Source organism: Ursus arctos, unplaced genomic scaffold (assembly GCF_023065955.2).
Source record: "Ursus arctos isolate Adak ecotype North America unplaced genomic scaffold, UrsArc2.0 scaffold_37, whole genome shotgun sequence".
Classification (NCBI taxonomy): domain Eukaryota; kingdom Metazoa; phylum Chordata; class Mammalia; order Carnivora; family Ursidae; genus Ursus; species Ursus arctos.
This window is the reverse complement of record NW_026623053.1, coordinates 25,432,084-25,446,965: the sequence shown is the minus strand read 5'-3', so window position 1 is coordinate 25,446,965 and position 14,882 is coordinate 25,432,084. Positions and strand designations below refer to the sequence as shown.

General features: G+C 34.4%; 1 protein-coding gene across 2 annotated transcripts in view; it reads left to right on the top strand.

Annotated features, from left to right (window-relative positions):
* MDGA2 (MAM domain containing glycosylphosphatidylinositol anchor 2) overlaps nucleotides 1-14,882 on the top strand; it is a 788,346-nt gene that overhangs the window by 663,141 nt on the left and 110,323 nt on the right. For both annotated transcript variants that reach the window (XR_008957193.1, XM_026513664.4), the window contains exon 9: nucleotides 1,208-1,477. Coding sequence is in view for 1 of the 2 variants with exons in the window: in XM_026513664.4 (XP_026369449.1) it covers nucleotides 1,208-1,477 (270 nt within the window). In the remaining variant the exon portion in view is untranslated. The remainder of the gene's footprint in view (nucleotides 1-1,207; nucleotides 1,478-14,882) is intronic.

Genomic DNA, 14,882 nt, shown 5'->3' with positions numbered 1-14,882 from the left:
TGTGTTAGATCATAAATCACATGCAGACAAGAATTTTTTTCTCATTCATTTTTTAAAAATTCTTAACACCTATATAGGAAGAACTCAAAAATTGAATTTATGAATAAAATTAGAGTAAGTAAGATAGTTTAAACATATTTGTTGAATGAAGCAAGAAGGGTCAGTCAGCAGATTGGCAATGAGAAGGGACAGCAATAGTATAAAAGGTAGACGGAATAACACATAAAGAATACTGGAAGGCACATTTGGTGTGGCATCTCTAAAACCTTTTAGCATCTTGATGGAAGAGATGCCAAGGAGAGTTGGACGGTTTTCATACTCCACAACTCGAGAGTGTCATACGCATCGAGTCAAGGATGCAGTAGTGCTGTGCGGTGCAATCCTGGGTGGTCGTGGGATTTATTTAATTAAATGAATCCCATCATTCGTGCCCAGGAAGTAATTGTTATTTAATATAACTACTAGGAGTCATTAAGAAAAGGATTATATTTTGCATATTCTACATGAGAGATGTAACACTTTTTAGAAATCTTTCCATCAAAAACAAAAAGATTAGGTACCTGATGTACTAAATTTTAATAATATGGAAAAAATCACAATTAAAACAGGTAAATGAGTCACTGCAGTGAGTTAGAAACCATGTCCACCTGTGGTATAATTTGCAAAGTTTGCTTAAGGTTTACACATGAATATTATGACTTCCAGTCAAATAAGTTCAAACCAAAAAATTTAGAACATAAATTATACGCTTGGGTTACCTATTTTATTAAATAACGGATACTCAGAAGCCAAACTGGGAATAATTAGAATTCACGGACTTGACCCAATGGCTTTATCGGTTTCAAAGCCTTCTGCTAGTTTGGAGATCCTGCATTTCCCACCTAGAATATCATTTGATTGCTGACAGTATAAACCAAACATAGTCATGAGCTTTTGTTCTGGGAAGTAGCTAGAAAGAAAAAATGAACTCTGCTACTTTTACCTGCAAATGCTTTTATAAAGCAATGAATCTCATTCTCTGCCCACAGTCAGTAAATGATGTTTCCCATTTCCCCTTGCAAGCTGAAATTCCTGGTTTGTTCTCCACCCACCTCTGACTCCTTCCCTGTTGCTAGATGTGTTCTTAAAAATAGCTTCTCACAATAAGAATAGCCCTTGGCTTATTGCAAACCATTATGCTTCATCTGTTTTACCATGTCTTCTACAGATCCTCCTGCTGTGGAACCGGCATTCCTGGAAATCCGGCAAGGACAAGACCGAAGTGTTACTATGAGCTGCAGGGTCCTGAGAGCCTACCCAATACGGGTGCTGACCTATGAGTGGCGCTTGGGCAATAAATTATTACGGACGGGTCAGTTTGACTCTCAAGAGTACACAGAATACCCGGTGAAGAGTCTTTCCAATGAAAACTATGGGGTTTATAATTGTAGCATCATAAATGAAGCTGGAGCTGGGAGATGCAGCTTTCTTGTTACAGGTAAGAGTCTAAGTATTTCACCTTTTATATACTTTTGATGGAGGAATATTCGGCTAAGTCAATAGAAGAAAGCATTGCAAATCCATGGAACATGAGTAGCTTCTCTGCCATAGTTAGAGCTAGTCATTTCTTTTCAAGGTAAATTTATTTTAGCAGTAGCCGTTTATGTGCCTATAAAATTAGAAGTTTATGTGAATTCAAGATTTGGTGAAGAGGTTGGTTATTTTGAGCATTTAAGTAATAAAGTAACAAATCTTAACTAGCTTTTTTTAGATCAAATTGCAAATATTAATACATATTTTCTTCTGCAACTCTAAAATTGCTTGTTAACCAACACCTGCTTTGGTTTTCTTAATAGTAGAAACTGTGTTTTTTCTTCTTCCTATATGATATGATAAGGAGGAGAAAATACATTTGTAGCACTGTGCTGTAAAAAAAAAAAAAAAAAAAAAACAGAAACCTCCATGTGTCAGTGGACCCATAAAGTTCAAATCTCTGTTGTTGAAGGATCAATTGTATAAAGAAATCAATGATTCCATAGAATCAGAGGTCTAGAAGAAACTTCGAAAAGGCATTTATTTCTTCTATTAAAACACATCACAGTTAGTAATCCTTATGAATTTCCCACAATTCAAAACCTTTTGAAGCTATACTGAAGGGAACTAAGGAATAGGATATATACAAGAAGACATATATTTTTATGCATATATTCTTTATCCACAAAACAGGAAAAAAAATTGTCTTTGAAGACAATTCTATTTACTTCCTGACAGCCAAATTAAGAAAATCTTAATTTTTATTAATATATATTTTTATTAATATAACTATTTTACCAAATTCAAGATCACTCTTCCACTAGTCATGAATATTATACAGTCACCCAAAAGTGAACTTGATCTCACTATGCATCAAAATGTATAGAATTGAACTAAAAAGCAATGGCAGCCCTCACATTTATATTTACTTTAGCTCCCAGGAAAGCTAAAAAATTCACACCTCCTTTTCCCAGTTATATCATGTGTGTGTGATGTGTGTGGGAGTATGGAGGTAGGTGAGTGGGGTTGTGTTTACTGAGAAGTCAGGGTGTGAGAATATTTTCCTATAAAGCAAAAGAAGAAAGTAAGCAAAGATATTTTGGGAACAGTGAATAGCCTACCTTGTAGCGCACTGTCCTGGTTAGAAAATATTAACTATAATACCACAAAATACAGTGTATTTTCATTTCTTTTATTTACTAATATTGCCATGGTAAAGATAAGCATAGTTTTGTTTGTTTTATGGTTTAAGTAAGCTTTGCAAACAATGGTAGGAACCCAAACACCATTTATGTTTTTCTCTGGAGAATTTTTACAAGTTCCAGGAAATATATATACACAGTTACATAAAATTTAGACTTATAAACCATTTAAGAATTTGATCAATGGAGAGAATTTTAGATTATTTTAAATGAAACATAACAGGTAACAGTGGATATATACTCTGTAAGAATCTTTATTGCATAACTACAAAATATAATTGAACATAAAACAACCTATATGTATTGTCTCACCAATGAAAGCTTTGCAATCTGGAAAATACTTAACAGTTATTTACTGTGTAACTACTTTTGCCGGGTACTAGGGTAGACACAGGAAATAGAACAATAAATACTGTCTCCCAGAAATCTTTCACCATCATGTCAGTTTCTAAGTCTTATCCATTTTATATTCGGTATTTTGAATCATTGTATTTTTATCCCTATTGCACTGTAAAGCCTTACGTTCTCTTATCTGGGATATTACAGTAGCCTTTTATCTGACATCTGAACATTCAGCCTCTTTCCCTTTCAGTCCATTTTCCATACTGTGGGACTTTATTTTCCTGGAAAATGTGTCTTACTCTTAGTGGAAAATGTTGATGACCTTCATGGCTGATATGTGATATATAAATCCATTGTCATGAATTTTCAAACCACTCATTAATATCCCAAATAGAATATAGAGAATCATCTCTCCTTCGATCCTACCAATTACACCAAACTCTAGTTGAATTAGATCATGCTGCCTGCCACTAAATCATCACACATTTTCAAATCTCTCTGCCTTTGTTCACATATGACTTTATTCTTAAATACTAGCCCTTTGTGTATTCCTCTCCTAGATTATCGTGACCCTTGTGTATGCCTTTACTAGGGTCATTTTGGCCCTTGCTCCTCAGCCAGCTAGAGATGTGTAGGTTATAATACTATATTATTTTATAATTCACAAATTAATTATGTATAGTATTATTTTTCAAGTATCTGAAAGTATCAGGAAAATGCCAAGTAACCGTGATTTGAACAAGATAGAAAATTATTACACTCAGGTTAAACCTTAAAATATCATTTCAGAAACTAACATAATGGCTCTTCCACAAAGTCTTCAGGGATTCAGGTTTCTCCCATGTTACTGCTAAATTGTCATCAATAGATGGCACATGTTATAGCCCTAATGGCTACTGAAGTCCCAGCTATTACTTCTACATTTCAGTGAATCACGTCTTTTTAAGAAAATTTCCTTAAAAAGTAATAATTTTAGATACCCTTCCTGCTTGCATCTCATTGGAGACAACTTAATCCTATCGGTGTATCTTCAATAAAGACTATGGGGTATAGATTTTATTCCAAGGTTGTATCACACTTGCTCATAGATATTTTAAATTGCCTTAATTGAAAATATTGCAATGAAATTAAATGGAGATTTTCAAGGAAAATCTTGGTTTTATCCTTGTAATACTTAACACCATTACTGACAGGCAACTTTTCAGGAATCATGGCCATTGGGGTCTTAGAATAATTTGAAAAGACAAGAATATGTTTAATCAAAGACTTCATAAGATATTTATTGATGATTAATGAAATTGAGGGTACTATTTATTGCTGCCTAACCCATTACTACAAACTGAGCATCCTGAAACAGCACGTATTGATAATCTCACAACTGCGTGTCGGGAGTCCAGGCATGGCTTAGCTAGATCCTCTGTTCTGGGTTTCACAAGGCTGCAATCAAAGTGTTGGCTGGAATGTTCTTATCTGGAGGTTCACCTTTAGATAGGAAGTTGAGTCATGTCCAAACTTATTAAGGTTATTGAAAGAATTAATTTCCTTATGGTTGTATGGTAGAGGGCTCAAGTGTTTTACTCATGGTTGTCTGAGGCCACTTTCATGTCCTAGAAGATGCCTGCCTGTCCTGGAGACCACCTATAATTCTTTGTCAGGTGGACTTCCCAACATGGATGTCTAGTTCATCAGGCCAGCAAGAAGAATCTGTAGCTCTGGTCAGCTAGGATGGGATCTTTTATATTACAACATAATTACTGAAGTGACATCCCATCTGTTCCTTCCCACTTTCAGTAGGAAAGAATTACATACAAAGCCACGAACACCAGAGGTAAGAATCCCTGGAAGTCAGTTGAGGGTCTCTCTGCCACAAATACCAGCATTTTCTGCCACAAGGAGTATTTTTTCTTTAAATACAGCCTACATATAAAGGTAACTAACTGCTTTATCAATGGCAATATTTAAAGAAATCCTTCAATTTAATCTCTTTCAATAAACACGGCAAATAGGGTTTTACCAAGCAAAAATTTGCCTGTGCTTGTTACTTTCACCTCTAGTTTGGAAATATTTGTGCTAGGATTGTGCACAGTTTTCCTTTTGATATATTACAATATTCAGATTTATATATTAGAACTACTCTTTTCTCCATGTTCAGCAACAGCAGATCAGACACAGAACTAAAATCAGATTCTAGAGAACAAATAAGGCAAAGATGAGACAGTTTTATAAACGGGAGTACATGTTATCACTCAGCAAATGCAAAGAAACTCAGGTTGACTGGGAGCTGTAATGTTGCCCAAGACAGGAGAGAATATTGTTGGAGTACTTAGCGTTACTTAGTTTTTCGGAATGTAGAGGAAGAAATAACAACCAAATCAGATTTGACTCCAAATCAAAATATCAAAATATTTTATTCTTGTTTTCTAATGTCAGGTTGAATTATATACTGACCAGATAGAAAATACATTTTATCCCCTGGCAATGCATATGTTTGTACTATTCATCCAGATACTTAATTTCTTATAAATATTTAAAAATGAGCAACGTAAGATTATGGATAAATCATTAACAACTATCAGAAGCAACAGCAAATGAAGTTAGAGAAATATCTAGTACAATTTCCGGTGATAACTTGGGGCACCTGGGTGGCTCAGTCAGTTAAGTGTCAGACTCTTGGTTTTGGCTCAGGTCATGATCTCAGGGTCATGAGATCAAGCCCTGCCTCTGGCTCCTTGGTGCTAGTCTGCTTGAGATTTCTCTCCTCCTCTTTCCCCTGCAGCCACTCCCCCTGCCCCCATGTGTGCTCACTCTCTGTCACGTGTGCATGCTCTCTCTCTCTCTCAAGTAAGGAAATAAATAAATAAATCTTTTTAAAAAAATTCCTGTAATAATTCTAAAAGGCAAGAAACTTGCATGTAAAATCAAATATTTTTCAGGGCAGAATTTTATTAAATTTATTAGAATTTCATTTATCATAATAGATAAACTAGTAGATCCCAATGTTTCATCCAGATTATAAGTTATAGTTATTTTTTAAAGAGCAGAATAATGCGTCATATATTCTAACAACTCTTAATGTGTAGCATTCTATAGTGTGTAAATTGATTCCACTTATTTCTTTTTCATCTCAAACAATCCTGCGAATCATGTGAAAGAGGTGTTATCACCCTCCTTTGACAGATTCGGCTGACAAAGGCTCAGGAAGCCAAAAATGAAATGTGTGTCTTCTGATTGTAAATTCAAGCTCTTTTTGACACACCTCAGTGACTCCTCTATCAGTGGTGCCAAGGGAATTTTTTAATAATTAAGCTAGATAAAATGTAGATGAGTCAATGCTGAATCTGAAAAAGTAGAAGCAAAAATACGAATACTAATTAAGGAAGTCAGTGCTATACCAATAAGCAAAAATTGTACCCAAATATTTACTTTAGTCTAGGATCTAATTTACATAATATTTTAGACTAATTTTATATTTTCCTCTAGTAAACATTTCATGAATAGTCTATATTTCACATTATACTTAAGGAAAAACTTCAATTAAAATTTTTATTGTATTTAGTTTGGTATAGAAGTTTGACGCTTCCTTAAATTCTCTCATTACTCATTCTCTTCATTACAAAATCGTGTAATTCCTCCAATGAAAGATGCAAAGCAGTCTTCAAAAGCCTACTGTTGGACCCAAAAATAAAACATTGCAACATAAAAGAGCAATTTAAGGTAGATTTCAAAATTATTATGAAAGAAAGAAAACAAAATCATCCATCTCACAATAGATAGGAGTAATATACACAGTACTATTTTAAATACCACAAAACAGCATCTTCAGAGAAAGCAGGGATGATATAAGAAATAGAAGGAAGAAAACTAGCAGTGAAGAGAAACCATTTGGTGATAATGGTTATAAAAATGTAATAGTAAAATAAGTAAGTAAATAACTAGCTTAACTATATAGAACAGACCCAGCCAAAGAATGAGTAGGTGAGCTGGAATATCTGGTTCAGAAACCTTCCCAAAAAGCAGCAATAGAGAATACAAATATAATGTGAAATTTTAAGAGATGGGAGAACAGAAGCAAAAGTATAAATAGAAGTCCTCCCGCCAGCACTTGGAGGAGGTCCTGGCACAGCATACACTACTGAGCACTTGAATGAGTGAATGAGGGTGTGAGCGAATGAAGCCATAGGAAGAGAAGAAAACAATTTAAAGTTTAAATTTCATATGTGAGTTTTCATCCAGGTTAAATTAAACACACTACTTAAATTATAGTTTAAAGTTTGGGGCCACTTTTTGACTCTGCTTATATGTTATAGAATATTTGTCAGTTTTTTTCTTTATACTAATTTTTTTTCATTTCTAATTTAAGTGGTCTCATATACTTAACCGTATATGAACTAGGTCTTTAAAATACACACGATATAACCCATGGCTTTAAAAATTCCTACTTTTTTAAATTGAAGGATACTTAGTATGCAGTGTTATGTTAGTTTCAGGTGTACAATTAAAAATTGAACAGTTCTGTACATTTCTCATTGCTCATCATGGTAAGTGCACTCTTAACTATTTCACTCATCCCCCTGCCCACCTCTTCCATGGCAACCACCAGTTTGTTCTGTGTATTTAAGAGTCTGTTTTTTTGTTTGTCCCTTTTTTTATTTGCTTTGTTTCTTAAATTCTACATATGAGTGAAATCATATGGTATTTGTCTTTCCCGACTGACTTATTTCACTTAGCACTATGCCCTCTAGGTCCATCCATGTTGTTGCAAAGGTGACAGTTTATTCTGTTTTATAGCTGAATGATATTGCATCATGTGTGTGAGATATAGATAGATAGATACATATACATACATATATATATATATATATATATATATATATATATATATATATATATATATATATATATCTCCCCCACATCTTCTTTTAAAAACCGTTGAACATTGTGATTTAGCTTTGCTAAACTCTTGAAAGTTACCTGGTAAAAATGAGGAGGACCAGCCTTTTTACTATTTACTATAGGACCAGCCTGTATACTATACACAGCCATACAGTCAATTAGACAAACTCTATGAGGTGACAGTTTTTAGGAATGGAAAAGAGATAGCATAAGACTGCAATTCCTGCAAGATGGGAAACTCATGAGGTGAGACCATCATCAGTCTAGCTCTCTGTCTAGGGACATATACCATATATGAGCATTCTGAGCTGGAGTCCAAACAGAGTACGGATTTCTGGCAGACCTGAGGAAATATATAGTAAAGTTTGGGGCAGCACAAGGGACTATCTACAGGGCAGAGCACGGGAGCAGATAGGGCTACGAAGGAGAAGGGTAATGAGAGTTTGTGTGGATTCCATAGTAGTCTTTACTTGAGGCTTGGGCTACACAGACAAGGTGGAATTATATGAGGCTTAGCATTTTCTGCTATTTGGGGTTCAGAGTAGAAGAGTGGTAGTAGAATTCAAGCAGTGCTGGAGGAAGCTAGGATTTCAGCAAAAAAAAAAATATATACCTCCTTAAAATTCCAGACATCCTCATGAGATAGTAGAATGATTAAGCCTTAGGAAATAAGGGTCATGCTAGAGAGGAAGGGCCTAGTCTAGATACTCCCTGACAAAGGCTAACACCAAGCCCTGACAAGAATCATGGGCAGGCAGAATTTAGAAGTCGACTCCTACCAAGTTAGGAGACCTTGGGAAACACCCTATGTTCTCCACTGATCTCACCCCAATAAAATGTGAAAAGCTAGCATGCAAAAGTATCAGGTGGTCAGCAGGTAACTGAATTACCCAGTAGAATAAACACAGTACTCTTCAGAGGAAGAGAGCATAGTCCAGTTATCTGTAATATTTAATGTTATATAATATGCAGTATTATACTTATTACTAATGTAGTAATAACAATTATAATTTATTACTATAATGCTCAATAAAAAATAAAAATTATTGACATGTACAGAAAATAGGAAAATGTTACTCTTAGTTAAGAATAACAATGGTCTATTAAAAAGGAGCCCTGAGATAGCCCAAATGTTGGGTACAGCAAAAACTAGCTATTATTAGTAATTTCAAAGTATTCAAGGAAAACATATTCTAAGATTTAAAGATAAATGCAGTATTTATGAGCAATTGATAAGAAATTTCAGCAGAGAGGGGGAAAAAAAACTCTTAAAAAGAACCAAATGCAAATTCTGCAACTAAAACTCTACAATAACTGAAACAAAAAATTACCTGGATGGGCTTAACAGCATACTGGAAAAGTCAGAAGGATCAGTGAAATTGAAAACAAATTGAAAGAGCTGATACAATCTGATAGAAAAGAAATGAAGACTAAAGGAAAGAAACTTAAGAACCTGGGGGATGATATACAATGGTCTAAAATGGATATGATTGAAGTTCTAAAAGAAGAGAATGAGAACGGGACGAAAAAAAATTCTTCAAACCCACAGATCCAAGCATATCATGGTACAGAAAGCAAGAAAAACAAAGAGAAAACCACACCTAGGTACACCCTCATCCAATTGTGGAAAACCAGACAGAGAAAATTTTCAAAGCAGCCAGAATAAAAAAATGATATTCTGATGACATGCATGGCAGTTGGCTTCTCATTAGAAACACCGTGGCCTGGAAGACAATGGAACAACATCTCTAAATCTTCAAAATTCTTTAAAACACTGTCGATTTATAATTATATATCCGGTGAAAACATACTTTTAAAAATAGCATCAACTATATTTTTCTGAACAATGAAAGCTTGAGAATTACTAGTAAGAAAAAGTGTACCACAAAATATGCCAAAAGATACTCTTCCTACTAAAAGGAAAGGTTATCAGTGGAAACCAGAATCTATAAAAAGAAAGAGTCTTTCCTCCTATGTTTCCTCTAGGAATTTTATGGTTTCAGACCTTACATTTAAATCTTTAGTCCATTTTGAGTTCATTTTTATGTATGGTAAAAGACAGGGGTTCAGTTTCATTCTTTGGAATGTGGATATCCAGTTTTCTCAACACCATTTATTAAAGAGACTCTCCTCTTCTCATAATGTATTCTTCTCACCCTTGAAAAGATGAGTTGACCATATATGAGTGAGTTCATTTCTGGGCTCTTAACACATACACTCTCACACACACATACACACACACTCATGCAAACACCCTCACACAAAGAAACTTTTGAAAGTGATGAGTGTTTATTACCTGGATTGTGGTGATGGTAACACAAGGTATACATATGTCCAAAATTACCAATTAATTAGGTGCAGTTCTTTGTATACCAATTGTATCCCAATAATCTGGGGAAAAATGAAATGAAGAGAATCAGATCCAGTAAATAAGTAGGTAAAGACAATAGACTATGTTTCTTTTTTTCTTCTAATTTCCATCATAAACAGCTATATAAACAGTGGTCAGCAAACTACAGCTTGTAGACCAGCCAACTCTTTTTGCAAATAAAGATTAATTGGAACATAGCCTTCCCCACTTGCTTATGTATTGTCTATGGCTACTTTTCATGCTACAACAGGAGATGTGAGTGAGTGGTTGTAACAACAATCCTATAGCTCATAATCCTAACGTATCTGCCCTCTAGCCCTTTAAAGAAAAGTCTGTCAATCCTTGATTTGAAGCAAAAATAATCACATTATTAAGTTAAGGTTTATAACATATTTAGAACTAAAATATCACAACAATAGCATAAGTCATGGGATTAATTTGAATTATATGGTTATAAATTTATACCATTTGTGAAGTGAGAAGTGAATAGGGATCTCAGAGAATAATGAAACGTGACGTGTGATATATAAAGTGAAGTAATATCAGTAAGTAAAGGTGCACAGTTTTAGCCATACAGAAACTTCTAATTTTTTTTAAAGTAGTACATCAAAGAAATTAAAATGTACTTTTTACTCAAAATATCATAGGAAAAGAGCAATATGTGAACAATAAAAGCATTGAAGGGACAAAGAAAATAAGAGTAGGATAGTGGGCTTTAACCTAATTCTACCAATAATTACATTAAATGTAAATGAATTTAACTCTCCAGTTAGTTATCAGAAATCATGGGACCAGATTTAAAAAACAAAAATAGCAAGTTCTTTACAAGATGCACCCTGCTGTCTACAAGAAACACAGGTTACATACAAAGACACAAACAGGCAGAGAGGGAAAGAATGGGGGAACACAACATGCCAACAGCAGACAGGAAAGCTGGCATGGTTGTATTATTACCAGACAAAGTAGATGGAAAGACATAGAAAAGTTGTGAGTTAAAGAAGGACATTTAGGGGCGCCTGGGTGGCACAGTCGTTAACCGTCTGCCTTCGGCTCAGGGCGTGATCCCAGGGTTCTGGGATCGAACCCCACATCAGGCTCCTCCGCTAGGAGCCTGCTTCTTCCTCTCCCACTCCCCCTGCCTGTGTTCCCTCTCTCGCTGGCTGTCTCTCTCTGTCAAATAAATAAATCTTAAATAAATAAATAAATAAATAAATAAATAAATAGGGACATTTAAAAATAATAAAGGAGGAATTTACAGAAAGACGTAACGGTTCTAAATATGTGTATGTCTGTAATAATAGAGCTGCAAAATTCATAAATACAGAAGTGCCAGGAGAAATAGACTATTCCATAATTATAGCTGAAGATTTTAACATCTATCTATGAATGATTGATAGAATATGTACCCAGAAAATCACTGATGTTTTAGAAGATCTGAGCTATATTATCAAGCAAATTAAACTAATTGACATTTATAGATCATTATACCCAAAGTGGTAAACTATACATTATTTCATGTGCACAGAGAATGCTCACTAAGCTATATAATATGCTGACCAAACATTTTCCTTCTAAGATTAGGAGTAAAACAAAAATATTCACTCCTAGGGTGCCTGGGTGGCTCAGTCGGTTAAGCATCCATCTTCAGCTCAGGTCATGATCCCACGGTCCTGGGATTGAGCCCCACGTTGGGCTCCCTGATCAGTGGGGAGTCTGCTTCTCCCTCTCCCTCTGCCCCTACCTGCCCCTGTGCTTGCTCTCTCTCTCTCTCTCAAATAAGTAAATAAAATCTTAAAAAAAAAAAAAAAATTCTTATCCTCCACAAATATTATACATTCAAGTCCCTACCACTGCATTAACACAAGAAAAGTAAATAAAATGCATAAAAACCAGAAAGGAAGAAGTAAAAATAATTCTACTCTCAAATCATATGGTTATTTTTGTGGACAATCCTATTTGAATTAATAAGAAAATTTAGCAATAGCATAAGATACAAAATCAATCACATTTCTGTATAAAAATACAATATGTAAAATCACTCATTTCTGTATAAATAAGCTATAAAATTTTGAAATTGAAATGTAGAAAACACCATTTCTGATGGCATCAAAATATGAATAAATTTAATAAAATACGAACAAGATATGCGCTTAGAAAAAAATGCTCAGGGAACTGAAACAAAACCTAAGTAAATGGAGAAATAGACCACATTCATGGACTGGAAGAATCAATATCATTTTGGTGCTTATTCTCTCCAAATCGATCTATAAATTCAATATATTCCCAACAAAATTCCCAGCATTTTCTTCTTTCTTTCTTTCTTTTTTCTTTTTCTTTCTTTCTCTTCTTCTTCCTTTCTTTCTTTCTTTCTTTCTTTCTTTCTTTCTTTCGATTGAAATTGACAAATCTTACTCTAGTTTTTATTTGGAAAACTGAGGTCCAACAATAGTTAGATCTCTGTTGGGGAAAAAGAATAAAGTTGGAGGTCTCATACTACCTGATTTCAAGGCTTACTGCAAAACCACAGTAATCAAGATAGTGTGTTTTTTGTATAAACAGAAGGAAGGATCAATCAGACAATATAGAGAAGGAAGAAGAAGACCTCTATGGTTGCATATATAAACATGTAAGATCAACTGAGTTTTTCAAAGTCACTGGCATAATCCATTCCAGAAATAGTTTTCTGGATAAATTTTGCTGGAACTGGATATCCATATTAAAAAAAATAAGTCATAAAAAACACACTGTCCACAAGATTGATTTAAGATAGACTGCAGATGTAAATATAGGAAACTAAAACTGTAAAATTCTGGAAGAAAACATAGAAGAAAATTTATGCAAATTTGGAATAGGCAAACAGTTCTTAGAAAGCAAACAAATAAGAGCACCAGCCATTAAAGAATAATACATCAGAGGTCGTTTCTGCTCTTCAAAAGACATCATTAAGAAATAAAAAGGCATGACACAGGCCGAAGAAAATATGTGACAATAGGTTTTTTTCCAGAGTATATAAGTAATTCTTAAAACTCAATAATAAGACAACTAGTCCAATTAAAAATTAACAAAAAACTTGAATGGACATAGCACAAAAGAGCATAGAGTTGACCAATAATTGCATAAAAACTGGTTGCTACCATTTGTTACGAGGGAAATGAAATTTAAACCACGGTGAAATAACACTACACACGCATAATAATGGCTAAAGTTTAAAAGACTGACAATACCAAGTGTTGGTGAGGTTGTAGAGTATCTGAAATTATCACACACTGCTCCTAAGAATGTCAAACGAGATTACTTTTCTGAAAATAGCTCTTCTGCCTCTCACATTTAAACATGCATTTACCAAGGAATCTGGCAATTCAATCCCTAGATGATTACCCAACAGAAATGAAGGCATATGCCTATATAAAAATTATGCACAAACTTTTTTAAAGTTTTTAAAAAGATTTTATTTATTTATTTATTTATTTATTTATTTATTTATTTATTAGAGAGAGGGAATGAGTCGAGCAGGGGAAGGGGCAGAAAGAAAAGCAGACTACCCACTGAGCAGGGAGCCCTACTTGGTGCCCCATCCCAGGACCCTGGGACCAAAAGGTGAGCCGAAGGCAGAGGCTTAACCAACTGAGCCTCCGAGGCGCCCCTATGCCCAAACTTTAATAGCAGCTTTATTTGTAACAGCCTCCAACTAGAAACAATCCAGATATCCAGCTACAAGTGAATGGATACACAACTTGCTATCTACTCATGAAACGGAAATATACTTAGTCATAAAAGTGGAAAAAAAGGGAAAAATTACTGGTAAACACAATACATGGATGGATGGATTTCATAAACTCACTGAATACGTTTTCTGTCAGAACTTGACACAAAAAGTGCCTTATTTATGATTCCATTTATACAGATTTCCTGAGTAGGCAAAACTAACCTTTAGTAAGAGAAACTAGATTCTTGTTTGGCTGAGACTGAGTGGAATTGATTGATTACAAAGGGGCAGAAGGTAACTTTCTGCGGTGATGGAAATCTATATCTTGATTGGGATGGTGATCACCCAGTAATACATATTTTTCCAAACTCAGCAAAATCTGCAGTTAAAAATGTGTGACTTTTATTGTATGTAAATTATACCTCAGTTAAGTATTACTAAATAAATGATATTTGCCAACTAAGGTAGGGTTGAGAATAGGAGGTATTTTATAATACGAAGGTGCTTATTCTATTTAATGTTATCATGGATATAATTTTCCTAGTCCATATCATGTTAATGTATTTAAAGTAATTAAAAAAAATTGCTCTTCAAAAATCCTTTGTTCCTTTTTCCTCCACTAACCTCTAAATGAATCTCCTTTAGATGGAGACACTAAACTGGTTATCTTCACAAATTTCCCTTCCCCATGATAACCATTATCATCTTTTCTCAATTATGTCCCTTACTTTAAGGGATAGTGGTTGTTACATTAAGAATATAGAGTGACCTAATGTCTTGATAACAAAGGTCATACATACAAGTTAAATGACAGAGGTATGAATCAGGGTTTGAGGTTCTTGGAGAGTTACCATTT